Genomic DNA, 16,365 nt, shown 5'->3' with positions numbered 1-16,365 from the left:
AAATGTTCTTTGCAGGACCCCAAGGACAGAGAGGTGTGCAGGGTGACCCAGGACAATGTGGATTAGGTTTGCCCGGTCAAGTAGGTCCAGTGGGGAAACCTGGATATAATGGAGGACCTGGTGTACCTGGGCCAGTTGGACTAAAAGGCTTTAGAGGGAGAGATGGAATACCTGCCCCGCCAGGTACTGAACAAACATCTAAACCTTATGTAAATGCACATCACATACACAAATATCTGATGACTGAAGAGTGACCTGTTTCAAACAAGAATCATATTTTAAACCATACTTTTAATTATATGAAGATTTATTTCAGACATCTAAGACATAAGATACTTTACTGCAGCACTTTACGCAAAAAAAGAATTCATGTTTGAGAAAGCTCCCTTTGTATGGAAAGCTGCATAAAGTGTGAGACTTGGACATTAAAGGGAACAGTAAAATCCACACCTGAATATCGGCATGTTTTATTTTTTAGTGTTTAAAACATATGTGAGGTTTTTAAAACATATGTGAGGCTTTTTTATTGTTTTATTCAAGCTGAGTTGGCTGAGTATGTTGTTTGCAAGACTGTAATTTTTAGATTTGTTGAATCTTGTTCTTTACATATTAAATAAATTCAGCAACTGTATAATACATCTTGCCATCTGTATTATTAACAGACTCTAAAAACAGGACACTGGTATTAAAAATTGGCCATTATTTATTTATTTATTTATTTTCCTTTTCCGGCGTACTTTAAGGGCAGCGAGGGAACCATGGACCTCCTGGTTTTTGCGGCCCTCCTGGACCTCCTGGAAACTGTGGCCCACCTGGTCGGCAAGGTCCTAAAGGTACATACACCTTTGTGAATTCATCCACACATATGCAACCACCATATTGTTACTGTTGCAGATACTGTTATAATATCAGATCAGTGAGGATTATAACTACCATAATGGTACCTCTTGTGTTCTAGGTTGCATAGGGGCTGATGGAACACCAGGTTGCAGAGGTTCAACAGGGCCTAAAGGAGACTTCGGAGATCCAGGAAGTAAAGGACAGAAAAGAACTGTCATAAACCTTGGAGATCCAGGAGAGAAGGGGTTCTTAGGTGAGCAAAGTATTTTAAAGCTCCAGTCTGGAGAACACTAGAGCGTCTCATGTAGTGTACTCCATGTTCCCTATTCTACGTTCACTATTCAGTGTCAATGGGTTAGTCATATTGTTGATTAATAAAATATGATATATAAAATGTTTTTCCCTTATACATATATGAATATCCACTAATACTTTTCTTATGCAAGAAGTTACCCAACACCAGCTGGCCCTGTGTGGAAAAACAAAATTGGCCACATAAATCATACAATTTGAAAATGGGGATTACTTACACTGGACACAGCCTGAACAGTGTTAATGTGTGGTTTCTGCCTTGTATAGGAAAGCCTTAACTTGCATCTCTTGATGTAGAAGCAAATAATGTTGGCTGACAATGGTTTAATGAAGTTTCATATTTTTCCAGATGCATGAGGGTGTTTAAAATAGGGATGTCTGTGGGATCGAAGGTCTCACACATTCAGTAGTAGTTTTCTTTACACTTAGATTAACCTTTTTTGATTCTATTGCATCGTTTAAAAAATAAAAATAAAAAAGTAGATTTGATATGTATTCCAGGCTGTTAAATGTAATTAACAAGGCTCCTTAAATGTTGAAAAAATACTAAATATCAGGATTCAACAGGAGGGATGTAATGCATACTTAGATGGTTGTACAATGACTTACAGATCTATTTTTATAAAGGGTTTTGTGTGAGACATAACGTGAAAATAATAAAATAATCTTTTTTTATTAATATGAAGACTGTTGATTTTTATGGATGGTGGGATGTTTCTCTATAGTAATTTTATAAGAAACTAATTTTGTTTTGTTTTGTTGTGGTGTAGGTGAACCTGGCAGTACTGGTGACAAAGGTGACAAAGGAGACCCAGGATATAATGGCAACAGTGGTAAAAATGGAACACCAGGATCTGCAGGTCCACCAGGTAACAACTCTAGTCCACTTTAAAGCCTTTTTCTCTTCTTATTCTGTCTTTTGTTCTTTTACTCACCAATTGTCTTTTTTTTCTTACTATCTCTTGCAGTCTTGGCTATTCTTATTCTCACCCTCTGTTGCATACTGTCTTCTTTTTTCTCTTGGTTGCCCTTTCTGTAACTCCATCTCTTTCAGGTCCTTCTGGTGACCCCGGTGTTAATGGGTTCCCTGGTGAGTGTGGTCGTCCTGGCAATGAAGGAAATCGTGGAGATATGGGATTGCCAGGTAATACACCAACAATTGCAGAGAAAATTGTATGTACTGTATGTACATATGCACTTGCCTTTGCAGTCTTGTCATGCACATATCTGCCGATGTTGAGGGTCTGTACTTTCTTTCTGTCAGGAAGCAAAGGTTTCAGGGGGGAAAATGGATTGCCTGGGCAACCAGGGTCTGGTGGTGTACCGGGAGTTGATGGACAAAAAGGGGCCAAAGGTGAACCTAGCCTACCTGGACCAGGGGATCCAGGAAACCCTGGAAGTAAGGTGCATGTCAGACATTATTAGTACTGTAAGGATAGAAATAAGGAAACCATATAGAATTGTGTATAAAAGTTAAAAGAAATATAATTAATTGCAGTATAGTTCCATATAGTTCTGAAAACAATAGTGGAACACTTAGTTTTAAATATTTTATAAAGAACTGTCTTAAAGAGGTTCTTGTCTATGTAAAGAAACATTTAACCAGGTAATTCTGATGGCTCTGAGTTGTCGTGGTTCCATATAGAACCATTACTGAACAAAGAACCCTTAAATAACTCCTATTTAAAGCAGCGTTGTGGAAAATAGTTTTTTTGCTCTTAGGCGCCCACCTCAGGTGAAAAGTGTAATTCACTGCTGTGAATGACGCTTTTAGTTCTCCCACTTGTGAATTGTAATGTGTTTAATGGTACAGGGCTTTCAACTAAAGTGAAAGAAGCATTTTGGACTGAAATATAACTTTGCCTAAACTTGGATTTATAAACTCTTAAGCCTCCTCTGTTTGTCTTTTATTCTTTCTCAGGGTGAGTCCGGCATCCCAGGACCTAAAGGAAAGAAGGGAGACAGAGGCGTCTGTGGCCCTGTAGGCAACCCAGGCCCTGATGGGCCCTGTGGATTCAAAGGAGATGATGGACCTCCAGGAATGCCAGGTATTGTCCTCCATTACTCAGCTTAACCTTTAACCTTTATTTTTTTAAGTTTATTGTCTGATCTACCTCTTTTTAATAATTGCCATTAACTCACTGACCACTTAATTACAAAAAAGTGTTGTTTGTGTCACACAATTTCTGTAGATTTTTCATTGCTGCGACTCTTAGAACTTTTGCTCTACCACATCCCAAAGGTGTTATATTGGATTCAGATCTGGTAACTGGGAACGCCAGTGAAGAACCGTGAACTCGAGGTCATGTTCATGAAACCAGTTTAAGTGGCTTTTGCTTTGTGACAGGGTGTATCGTCACACTAAAAGTAGTCATTAGAAGATGGGTAGCCATGACAGGATGCACATGCTTGCCAACAATACTCCAAAAGTCTGTGGCATTCAAATTATGATTGATTGGTATAAACGGGCTGCGTAAGTACCATGTGAAGTTGCTTGCAGATGAGTAATGCGATTTTGTGTGTGTGTGTGTATGTTTTAGGGCTGTACCCTGTACAGAATAGAGTTATTTTTATTTAACATCTGCTGCACTAATTAAACCAGTCTAATTACACAGTTTATGAAACCTGCAGCTGATGAGTGTTGAGTGTTTATTAAGCACTAACAGTATCCTCAATATGCTTAGAAAAGCATATCGTGCTACGGTTAGTGTAAATAAGTTGTACTTCTGCTCATTTTAAAGCAGATTTGTGTGTGTGTGTGTGTGTGTGTGTGTGTGTGTGTGTGTGTGTGTGTGTGTGTGAGCAAGCAAGCAAGCAATGGGTGCAGCTTGAAGTGCATTACTTAGAGTGGGTGTCCACAAATCAAAATGTTTACTGTGTACATAGTGGTATTAAATATTATTAATACTAATATTGTTCACAACAATAAAAATGCATTTTGTGGCATTAATTTTAGTTGCTTAATAAGGCTGTGTGTAAATTAGTATAGTAACAGTTGAGAACATTCCTCAGTCAGATTTTAGGATCAGTATAATACTGCTTTTAACACATTTTTTGAGCGTAATAATAGAGATATTTTGATGGTAGTGGGTTCTCTGTTTAGAGGAGGAGCTCCAGAGTTTTCTTGCTAAAATCATTTTTGCCTAGAAATTATATCACTAAAGCCAGCTACAGGGGGCTGGTTTCTGTATTTGTTCTGCTTAACCACAGCTTCGCAGAAATCCAAGCCAAACAGTTATTTAGGCATAGAAAAAAACAAACAAAAAAAAACCAAATAAGATTCTAATTGTGCCTGATAATGTATTCCTTTTCTCCACCGCCCTCCTTTCCTTACTCCCTTTCTCTTTCTCTCGCTCGCAGGATGTCCAGGGCCACCTGGAGAAAGGGGTTGTGATGGAAATCCTGGCCCCCCAGGTTTTCTAGGACCTACAGGCCCTCCAGGTGCTTCCGTCAACTAAAGTAGTTTATGTGATTGAATGTTGTTCAATGTTGTGTGTATTTAGTGCAGTTTTACGCTATTTTCTAACATCAAATTCATATTCAATTCATATTCATAAAATAGTTTATTTCTATTAATTGTTTATGGTTGCTTCTGTTTCTGTGTCTTAGGTTGTCCAGGGTCACCAGGTGATCCAGGACCCCCAGGTCCCAAGGGAGAACAAGGCAAAGATGGTATTCCTGGATTTTCTGGACCAAAAGGAGAAAAAGGGGGTAAAGACTCTCGCGCGCACACAACATAATGTAATATTGAACAAAAAAAATTTATAAACAAAAGAAGAATTTACACTTGTCATATATTAAGTTGTAGTTTTCTTTTATAGTTCCTGGATATGGACCACCTGGATCACCTGGTGCTAAGGGTGGAAAAGGTGAGTGTCCACTACAAGTACAACGTTCTAACTAACATTAAAAGGAGATTTTAGATGTAATGTTTATTTTGTATTAATATAAGAAAGTTTGTTTGTTAGAAGTGCACAAGCCTAGTTACAGTTGCTAAGCTACAGTTGGACACTATTTGGAGGATTTATTCAGTGAAACATGCCCTGTGCTTGTTTCTCTACAGTTTTAAAGTGCATCATGCAACGTACTTATTTTGTTGAATTTATTTGTTGAATTGATTTACTAAATGTGCTTGTATCATGTTCAGGGTCTCAGGGTGTCCCTGGGTTACCGGGCCCCATGGGACCACCAGGTGTATGTGGATCAGTGGGGGACCCAGGATTTTGTGGTTTACAAGGGCCCCCTGGACCCCCTGGGAATCGAGGTGTTAAAGGATTGTGTGTGCATGGACCAAAGGGAGAGCGAGGATGCCCAGGTCCACCAGGATTCCCAGGTCAGGCAGCCCCTGGTCAAAAGCAATTGTTTTTCTGTCCACTCTGTTCTCTTGCAGTGTGCATTTAGCTAGCTGTGTAAAATGCACAGTTTGGGTACACAGTTTGGTTGAATTTGCAGGGTGCTGCTGTTTCTTACTCCTCACTTTAAGCTTACGGTACTATACTTTACATACTTCAGTACCAAATGCAACTCTAATTGGGAAAAACTATTTTTATGTACAATGTAGCATGAAATGTAGCATGATCTAGCCACAAAATATTAAATCTTTTCACATATGTTGTTTTCATACTTTTGCCAGACATGTGTCCCTCTATTTGTATGTGTTTCATGTGGTTTAATTCTGTGTTTTTTGCAGGACCCCCAGGGCCATGTGGTCCTCCAGGCCCCCCTGGTCCAGGGCTAAAAGGTGATAAAGGTGACTGTGGGCCTTCAGGACCAGCAGGACCCCCTGGTATCACAGGAAACTATGGCCCAGCGGGACCTCCAGTGAGTATCTAAAAGAATGTCCATATTACACTGCACAGTATATTTCAAAATATAGCAAATTCTTTTTCTTGATGCTGTTAAACTGTTGAAATACTTGATCACTATTACTAATGTCAGCATTAAATGATAAGTTAAATAGTGATAAATAGTGGTAAGAACTACCAAGCTGCTTTAGTACACACATTTACACCTAGAAATGAGCAAGTACAAAGAAAATCAGTACTAAGTACAGTACTAAGCTACCTACAGTGGATGAAATAAGTATTTGACACCCCACTGACTTTAGAAGTTTTAATAAAAAAAAAAAGAAATGTCTTATAATTTTATACCAGCTTTATTTTACCGGTGACGCATAGAATATCAAAAGACAAACTGAGAAAATTACATGAAATGCGAAATAAAAAATTACTTGAATTTAATTGAAGGAAATATGTATTTGACCCCCTAATAAAACATAATTTAATACTTGGTGGCAAAACCCTTGTTGGGAAGCACAGCAGACATTTCTTAGTAGTTTTTTTTTATAAGGTTTGCACACACTTCAGGAGTAATTTTGGCCCGCTCCTCTCTGCAGATCATCTCCAAATCCTTAAGGTTTTTAGGTGTGGAATTGCGAAATGCGTGAATTTGGAAATGCGAAGCTTCAGCTCTCTCCATAGATTTTCTATGGGATTGAGATCAGGAGACTGGCTAGGCCATTCCATGACCTTGAAATGCTTCTTATGGAGCCACTCCATTGTTTCCTTGGCTGTGTGTTTTGGGTCGTTGTCGTGCTGGAAGACCCATCCACGACCCAGTTTCAGTGCCCTGGCAGAGGCAAGGAGGTTGTCACCCAGGATTTTGCGGTACATGGCCCCGTTCATCTTCCCGTTGATGCTGTGAAGTTGGCCTAGGTCGATTGACAGTAATGTTGTACTTCTTCCACTTCTAAATAATTGCACCAACAGTTGTCACCTTCTCATCCAGCTTCTTACTTATGGCTTTGTAGCCCATTCCAGCCTTGTGTAGGTCAACAATTTTGTCCCTGACATCTTTAGACAGCTCTTTAGTCTTGCCCATGGTGGAGATGTTTGAGTGTCACTGAGTCTCTTGGCGGGTGGCCTTTTACACAGGTGACAATTTGGGACAGGTGTCTCTCATGCAGGTAACAACTTCACTGAGATTAGGGTGTGTCAGTGGTCTGTGGGAGCCAAAATTTGTCTTGGTTTTTAGGGGATCAAATACTTAGTTTCCTCAATGAAAATGTCTTTTTTTGTTTAAATATTATTTAATTTTCTAGATTTTCTTTTTGATATTCCATCTCTCACTGTTAAAATGAAGCTACCATAAAAATCATACATTGTTTAATTATTTGTCAGAGTACAAACTTTCAAAATCAGCTGGGGGTCAAATACTTATTTTTTCCACTGTATTTATGTCTGTCAGTCTTTAAATGTCTATTGTCGTTTACTCATCGTTTAATTATGTCTCAAGTTAAACACTATACGCATTGTTCAGACTTAAAAACATAGGTTTTACTTCTCTTAATAACTGGTGTGTTAATAGAGTACTGGCAAATTTCAGTGTAAATTGTAACTGCCTGTTTACCGTGCACATGACAATAAAACTGTTGAATCTTGAATCAACAGTTGTAGCTTAGCAAATCTGTGCATTAAATTATTATTACACACACTTACACCTAGGAATGAGCAAGTAATTACAATGAAAATCATAGGTTACTTACCTCTGAGCACTGAGTAAGTACCTTTTTATAGCTTTCATACCCTAAGATAAGACCTTCTACATACAGAACTGCTACACAACTGTATTGAACCCCAAAAGAGCAACATCAACTGACTTTTGATGCAGGTCTGCCAACTGTCATGCAATAACTCTAAAATGGGTGAGAGCAAGAGATTAATGACCTCTCACTTCACTCCAAAACAACCTCTGGATACATTTACATCTGCTGATAAGGGTTCCTATAGCTGCCACTCCACATTTTAGTGCTTAAACACAGTCTGGACTGACAACCTTCTGAGGTAGGTTCAATTTCTGACCCCCCCCCGCCCCCAGTCAACAACATCATGTTAGCTATAAGCAATACTGATTTTGAGTTAAACAAAGACTAAAAATAAGTCACTTTACTTGATGAATAAAAAATGAGAGTTTTCAATTTTTTATTAAATACATTTTCAGGATTTTTGAGTTGCACTAGAATAAACACCACTTACTATTACACTTAACTACTATTTACAGTTATGTTGGGGTATGACCTACACCAAGCCATAGAATAAATATGGTTATGAACATATGTGTTATGTTAAGTAGTTACCAATACAGTATTTTGCACAAAAATACTCTTTCCCCAGTAACCACTTTTTAGCACTTCTGTCACCAGTACTTATCTGCTCTTCTTTATCATTTACTGTGGTTTTACTATTGAATGTACTTTTACACAAGCAATGCGTGTACCAGAAAATGACTTGTAATTGTTACATATTATTTATTTAATACTATGTACTGTAAAATAAAGTGCTACCAAAAATAGTGCAATACCCTGACACAATGTTTATATTTTTGGAGAATCTAGTGATTACATTGTAACAAAATATTGAACAAATTTCTCTTAAGGGAGGTGATGGGGTTAATGGCTACCCTGGAAGCAAAGGAGAAAGGGGGCCTAGAGGTGAACCTGGACCACAGGGTAAAACTTTTTGTGTCTGTTTGTTTAAAAAAAAACAAAAAACAAAAAAAAAAAAACCTAAATCTGATGTATAAAAATAGCATACTGCTGAAGTTAAGTAATGGAACTATACTCAACTCTTTGCTCAATACTATGCAGCATTTATAACAGTACTAAGCTACCTATTTATGTCCATCTCTTTAAATGTCTATCGTTGTTTACTCATCTTTTAATTATATCACAAGTTAAACACTATGCACATAGTTTAGACTCAAACATTCAAGATTCAAGATTTGTATTGTCATTTGCACGGTAAACAGGCAGTTACAATTTACACTGAAATTTGTACTAATGAACTTTGCTAGTACTCTATTAACACACAAGCTATTAAGAGCAGTAAAACCTAAGTAAATTTGTACAAATTTCGGTGTAAATTGTAACTGTCTGTTTACCGTGCACATGACAATAAAACTTGAATCTTGAATCAACAGTCGCAGCTTAGCAAATCTTGGTATCAAACCCACAACCTTTTCAGCAACAGCCCAGTGCTCTAACCACTGAGCCACCACTGGCCCTACTTGCTGTTGGGGTAATATAACGATGTAAAAAGTTACAGCCCTTTATATATATATATATATATATATATATATATATATATATATATATATATATATATATATATATATATATATATATACACACACACATATATTTATATATAGCCCTATATATTATTAGTTTTTTGATGTTTATCACACTGAAAGCTGAATAAGGCATCTGGCATACCAAAGGTTTCTTCTTTTTTAATTCTTGAAAATTAACATCAAATACAATTATGAACTTGGGTGTCCATTTTTTCCATTTGATTGCATTCTATTATATGGGCATTGTAAAGTTAGAAAAACTTTAGTTATGATGTCTCATGTGGATTAGCTGCTTTTTGTTTTTATACATTACTGACACCTTTGACCATGTGTGTGTGCATATTTGTCTTTTTTTCTTTACTTTGTTTTTTATTTTTAAAGGTCAAAAGGGAGGTTGTGGACCAGATGCCCCCCCTGGTTTTCGAGGACAGAAAGGACCGCGAGGAAAACCAGGTCAGTTTGTTAAACATGGTGTTCTTTTATTTGATCTAATGTCATAAATGATTAAAAATCTGAGAAAATTAAGCAAAAAAGATCACAAGAAGTGATTGACTGATCTTGCTCTGCTTTTTGATGTAGATCTTAGGTGTGTTTGTTTCATAGTAGAATGTTGCTGAGGAATACATTTTACATCATTTGTGACTGTTATTGGCTGTTGACTATTGTACTGGAACAGAAATAGGGTGATGCACTGAAAAAGCTCCTGCTGTTTTTGGTCCACACAGGTGAAAAAGGAATAGATGGGATATCTAAAGAGATACCTGTCTCTGGAGAACCAGGTTCACCAGGAAATACAGGAAACAGAGGACCAGATGGAGAATGTGGTCCACCTGGAACAAATGGTCAACAGGGTACATGCACACATGCATACAGATATGCTATGTTTACATATGGTTACAGCAGTGAGAGTGGAATGAGTGGAAGGATGTTGTCCAGAGTGAACAAAAAAGGCCAGAGCAGACTCTACCTACTGTGAGGAGATTGAGGTCATTTGGAGTGCAGGCAAGAAGAGACTGAACAAACTCATAAAGAGGAAGCCTCTTGGACCCAGTGCAGGTGGTGGGAGACAGGAGGATGGTGGCTAAGCTGGCATCCATGCTGGAGAACAGCACCCACCGCATGCATGAGACTCTGGCAGCACTGGACAGCTCTTTTAGCGACAGGCTGGTTCACCCCAAATGTGTAATGTGTATTACAACCTGCCCTGCTCCCAGCGGACCACATACACACACACACACACTCCTAAACTTTATACACATACAGGAAATAGTGCCTTCAATGTAACAATATTCCTACATTGTGCAATATTGTTCCCCCATGTGCAGTTAAGAATCATTGTATAATCATCAATTATAACCTGTAAATAATAGATTTTTTCAAAGTGCTGGTCATTTATATATGAATTCTCATATATCCAATCTGATCCAAGCTCAGAAGACATCACACCCACAAATTCTTATGTCCTCCTTTTCATATCAACCAGAAAATGTGTGTATACATATATATAATATATATATTTTAGCATATTGACTGTAGAAGACTGTAGAAAGTCTGTGCTTTAAAATAGATGTGGAAACATTTGTCATTAAGCTTATTGGATGCTTGTTTTTTGGAAAATGTATGCAGACAAACAATCACATTTAAACAAACCAGCTGCCTTCAGAAAGAATTTACACAGCTTGGTTATCAACATTTTTGTCTTCATACAATGAACATTTTTAAGAAATACATGAATGCCCAAATACTTTTTATTAGCAGTTAGCATGTGAGCGGAGGGGGGAAAAACCCCCAGAGTGAATTAGTAGCTGAACAATTACAAAATGCTACAAAACGGGGAAGCATCAATTACTGTCTACTCACATACACATTCACATAACCATGTTAGCTAGCACATAAGCAAAAAAGCCTCTTGCACTTTCTCGAACAGTCTTACTTTCGCGACTGGTGTTCACTAAAGGTGCATACATGATCTGTTTCTCTTTCTTGCAGGAAATAAAGGATTGAAAGGAGGCAGTGGCAAAGCAGGCCAAACTGGTCCTAAAGGTTACCCTGGAGAGTCAGGTGAAAAAGGGAAAAGGGGGGAAATGGGTAAGAGTCCTCCTTGATTATATGTTTGTTTGTTTCCAGTCCCTGTAGAGCAATAGAATAGGACTAGAGTAGATAAGCATGAACTGATGGGTCTCATGCCTAATGCCAGGTGAGGGATAGATGAGTATAAAGCCACCAGCATTGAGCTGTGGAGCAGAGGATCTGTGTTCTCAGGAACGATGCATGGTGCTCCAGCCAACACTTGTTGATCCTCACAGCAATGCTCCAAAATCTAGAAGAAATGTTTTTTTTTAGTACCCTTGACTTTGGAAAAAACAATAACTGTGCAGGTGTCCCCAACGTATTTGTCCATATAGTGTATCCTCAAACGTAATGTCAGTATAAGGCAGATTGGTATTAAATCGAAATAAATGCCATTTACGAATTTTGTGAATTGTTACACCCCTACAATGTGTTATACATCTATGTTGCTTGAGGTCCTCATAGTGTTTGAGGCACTAGGGCACATTTCCAGGAGGGCTGAATTACAATGTTACTGTTATTGTGTTAAATGGTGTTTTGGAGTGCAGGGGCTCATTATGTATTAAATAGTGCTCAGATATTCTCTAATCCTATTGTAGGGCCTTTAGGTATTAAAGGCTATAAGGGTCAGAAGGGAAAAATGGGTCCACCAGGAATCTTTAAGCCCAGGAGAGACGACAGCTTCTTGTTCACAAGACACAGTCAGAGACGAGATGTTCCACATTGCCCAAAAGGATCTGAGCTACTCTACTCTGGATATTCGCTCCTTTTTATCAACGGAAACAACCGGGGACATGGGCAAGACCTCGGTATGACCTGCATGAATGCATATGTATCTGTAATATGTGTATCTGTAATTTGTGTGTGTGTGTGTGTGTATGTGTGTGTGTGTGTGTGTGTGTGTGTGTGTGTGTGTGTATTTGCATTGGGGAATAACTGTTTTGAAATGAAACAAACAGTTCTGCAGTCTAGGGTGCATTTTCTGTGAATTCTGTTTTTACTAACAAAAGACATGTTACCAAATTCCTAATGGGAATATGGGGCCTCATTTAATAATATCTTTAGTAGAATTTTCTTAAATTTGTTGCTAAGAAAGAAAAACCCACAGAATTGTTTGCAGCTATGCTGTTACAGTGATCCAGTTGCCCTTGTAAATTGAACAAATGCCAAATAAGAAAACACAGCTGAATGTTAAAATCTTTGTGAACCCTGCAAGTGGGTTTTAAAAAGAAAAGTCTGCTTAAGAACAGCTTTTGAATAAGGTCCATTGTTAATAATCATAGGACACACCTCAGAGGACACACCTTTTCATTCTTTTTGGTCCTCATACAATATAGTTAACCCAATATTGTTGTTTGGGATTTACACCCACACAGTTGTGTAGAATGTCATTCGCTTTTAAATATGAATGAGCCACTGTATATTCTTAAAATTCTTATTCTTAAATTCTTCTGTGAAGCAGAGCCACAGAGAAAAGATATTTGGGTTACATCAAGAGCTGTAAGTGTGTTGAAGTTAAAATAACCTCCACCTTATAAAAGGTTCTATGGCAAGGTTTTGTAGAACCACACTCAAACACATCTAAATCTAAAAACAGAACCATTTAAGTAGGAAACTGTAGGAAACAAAAACAAATTTCAGGAATCAAAAAGCTTGACCAAAATAGTTATTTTACCATGTTTTGTAGAGACAAAAAGCATATCAGTAATTTTATAAAATACAACATATCAATAAATAATCAATAAATATAACATCAATTTTTTTAATTAGTAATTATTTTATATATGTTTTCCCTGCACTTACACGCCTACTACACAAGGCAATAAACTGCTGAGGCTGGGCAGGAATCTATCCCTCAAGGACCGAGGTTCACTCCCTACCGTACCACATACAGTCAGTTACTCAACTTTGCTAAGCCCAGATCATAGTGCCCACACTGATCCTTATCCAACCCTTAAAGTGACCTTTGACATATGCAGTACCATCTATCTAAACATTGTTGCAAGTCCAGGTCCACCTCTTTATGGCAGTGATCTATTTCAGCAGGATAATGCTCCACTGCACACATTGTTTGATGAAGAGTTGTTGCCCTGGCCTCCAAATTCCCCAAATCTGTGATCAAGCATTTGTGGGATTTTCTGGAATTGTTAGTGTGCTTATGTATGAGTGTGTGTCTGGTCAAGTCATCATGCATACATGTGTATGTTTGCAGGCTCTTTGGGAAGCTGTCTACAAAGATTCTCCACAATGCCCTTCCTTTTCTGCAATAGCGACAGCACCTGTCGCTACGCCTCTAGAAATGACTACTCCTACTGGCTATCCACCAACTTATCCATTCCCACAGACCTGGGTCTGATATCTGGAAATGTATTACAGCAGTATGTCAGCAGGTAGATTCAAAACAGCCCTGATGCTCAAACACAGGCACCCACAAACAAAAATGTATTCTCACATTCTGTTTTGTTTTCTCTCTCTACTTTGTTTCAGGTGTTCAGTATGTGAGGCTCAAACTAATGTAATAGCAGTACACAGTCAGACCACTGTTGTTCCAGACTGTCCCAAGGGCTGGATGTCTCTTTGGCATGGGTACTCTTTCGTCATGGTATGAACCGCTACACATAATTTAAATGTTTTCTTGCCATGCATGTTAAAACCAATTTATTTCAAATGGGCCTGTAAAAGAAGCCGTTTTTAAAGATTACAATTATAATGATAAAAACTGTAATCAGAGTACAGAACAATGTTGGTATTTAAGCAGGCTACATAATCATGGAAAACGGTACAGTACAAACGTGGATTAACCGCAATCTTGTGCAAAAAGGTTTTTTAATCTAGATTTGAACAAGATTTGAGTGTATCTGTGTCCTAACTAATAAAGTGCTCGGTGAGTGTATGTGGATAGTAATAAACCCAGAAAGCAGCTACAGCTCTGTGATGATCAAGGAGTGGGGCCAGTATGAATCTGGGATGGAAATGATCTAATCTCAAATAGAAGAGTCCAAATGGACCTAGATGGTGCACTGTGCTGTGTACTGGTAAAAAGTAATCATAATTAAAAATTAACCAATAACCACATTTTTCCCATCCTGGAACAGTTGACCATGGTTTGGTTCCTGTTTTTCAATTATATCTTGTGGCACATATTATATTTCTCATTTTGTTCCCTGTAGCATTTCTAGTATCATGTGAATCCCATAAATCGTTTGCTAAAAGAGATTAATTTAGATGGTATGCTATGTTTGCTATGTAAAAATAGTTCACATCAGAGTTAGATATACAAATTATTTAGTGCATCTGATTTTCACTGTGAAACTGTCACTGTGTGGCAGCTTTTACCTGTTTTACCTGTTGTACCTGTTGACTGCCTCATTTTGCAATAATTTTATTGATTTGTTTTTGTTACAGAAAATGTTTTAGATTGCTTTTGTATTGTATGTTTTCCTGGATCTAGCAAACCGGTGTGGGTGCAGAGGGCTCAGGACAGCCACTGTCCTCACCTGGCTCCTGCCTGGAGGATTTCCGAAAAGTTCCATTTATCGAATGCCACGGTCGTGGCACTTGTAACTTCTACCCTGATTCTTATAGCTACTGGTTGGCTGCTCTTGACCCAAACTATATGTTCAGGTAAACCAACTTACTGTAGGAGAAGAAGCAAAAATGTTCTTAACTTTGAATGGGTGTTAATGTAAAATTAGGTGTTTATTCCTAGTAATTTTGCACTTCTATTTGTCTGTCCATCCATAATTATTCACACAGTTTGCAGAGCAGCTACAGGGTTAAAATGATGGAGAAAACTAAAAACGAACAGAAATAGAGATGCACTTTTTTAACTGGACATCAGCAATAGGGTCTATTTGTGTTTTGTTCAACAGCAAACCGGACCCGCTGACACTGAGAAGTAACTGCAAACAAAGGATCATCAGTCGCTGTCAAGTCTGCATGAAGCAAAAGAAATGCTATTAGATATAAACTATGGAGTTTTCCACCACACAAGCATTTGAGTCACCTGCTAATATATGGTGAGGTGTAACTCTCCTCTAGGCTCAGCTGAATCGGCCCTCGTGACTTTTAATTTTGCCCAGCACTTTGAACAGAAGTTGAATGTCATAATTAAACCCTATTCTGGCTTGTGCAATCTGCAACAAGGGTCTCGATGGATGGGCTTCATGCACACTGAGAACTGTGCAGAAATGTAATGGGAATAACTTGAAAATAATGGAATAGTTTGACCAAATTGTAATAAACATTCTCTACACGTAGGTCAGAGCACTTGAGATGAATGAACCCAGAGTTGGGCTCCTTCAGAAAAATAGCCATTAATTACAGACTACTCTATGGCGCTCCAAACAGTAACTGAAGACATGTACTGCGACGATTCATTTAAATGAGAGCCAGTATAAACAGTGTTTTAGTGTGGCAAGTTCTTTCATTCTTTAAGCCTGGTATTAACACATTTTCTTCAAATGACTAATAGATTCAGTTCACTTTTTCAGCTTGCTTGTAAAGTAAAATCAAACTATTCCAACAAATTGTATAGAAATGAACTGCATATCTGTGACACATATTGATGCGAAATTATATTTTTAAGAATGCACACTTGATTACTTTTGCTCAGTTTTTTTTCTTTTTCTCATTTAGCCAAGTACACACTAATTACTCTTACCATAAGCGTATTAGAAATTAATACATTTTAAAGATTGGCTGGCTCACATTCATAAAGCAGTGAACATACACAAGTGATGTTGACACAAGTGTTTGGACACACGTGCGTTCATTGTCTCCTCTGAAATCAAGAGTATTAAAAAAAAAAGTTTATCTTGCTTTTGTTGGAGTAACTGTCTCTATTGTCCAGGGAAGACTTTGTACTAGGTTTTGGAGCATTATTGTATGGATTTGATTGCATTCAGTGACGAGTTAGTGCTCTAGCCAATACTTTTGGGATGAGAGAGGGTGGTGTTCATCCAACATCCTGACCTCACAATCATTCCAGAAAACACAGTTGCACCACAGCTT

The 16,365-nt window shown here is 37.9% G+C and overlaps 1 protein-coding gene across 1 annotated transcript in view; it reads left to right on the top strand.

The window, feature by feature from the left end:
- The window catches only part of col4a3 (collagen, type IV, alpha 3), a 69,053-nt gene extending 53,738 nt beyond the window's left edge, over nt 1-15,315 (top strand). The window contains exons 31-51 of the mRNA XM_072690912.1: nt 16-183; nt 744-833; nt 959-1,093; nt 1,923-2,021; nt 2,207-2,296; nt 2,417-2,556; nt 3,074-3,200; nt 4,513-4,593; nt 4,762-4,863; nt 4,974-5,021; nt 5,300-5,485; nt 5,843-5,973; nt 8,587-8,659; nt 9,664-9,735; nt 10,008-10,133; nt 11,272-11,370; nt 11,952-12,161; nt 13,565-13,742; nt 13,840-13,954; nt 14,804-14,976; nt 15,225-15,315. Coding sequence (XP_072547013.1) covers nt 16-183; nt 744-833; nt 959-1,093; nt 1,923-2,021; nt 2,207-2,296; nt 2,417-2,556; nt 3,074-3,200; nt 4,513-4,593; nt 4,762-4,863; nt 4,974-5,021; nt 5,300-5,485; nt 5,843-5,973; nt 8,587-8,659; nt 9,664-9,735; nt 10,008-10,133; nt 11,272-11,370; nt 11,952-12,161; nt 13,565-13,742; nt 13,840-13,954; nt 14,804-14,976; nt 15,225-15,315 — 2,534 coding nt within the window. The remainder of the gene's footprint in view (nt 1-15; nt 184-743; nt 834-958; nt 1,094-1,922; nt 2,022-2,206; nt 2,297-2,416; nt 2,557-3,073; nt 3,201-4,512; nt 4,594-4,761; nt 4,864-4,973; nt 5,022-5,299; nt 5,486-5,842; nt 5,974-8,586; nt 8,660-9,663; nt 9,736-10,007; nt 10,134-11,271; nt 11,371-11,951; nt 12,162-13,564; nt 13,743-13,839; nt 13,955-14,803; nt 14,977-15,224) is intronic.
- The last annotated feature ends 1,050 nt before the right edge of the window (nt 15,316-16,365 follow it).

The sequence above is a fragment of the Salminus brasiliensis genome, chromosome 11 (assembly GCF_030463535.1).
Source record: "Salminus brasiliensis chromosome 11, fSalBra1.hap2, whole genome shotgun sequence".
In the NCBI taxonomy this organism is placed as follows: Eukaryota; Metazoa; Chordata; class Actinopteri; order Characiformes; family Bryconidae; genus Salminus; species Salminus brasiliensis.
The sequence above is the reverse complement of the archived record's forward strand: the minus strand, read 5'-3'. Positions and strand labels throughout refer to the sequence as shown.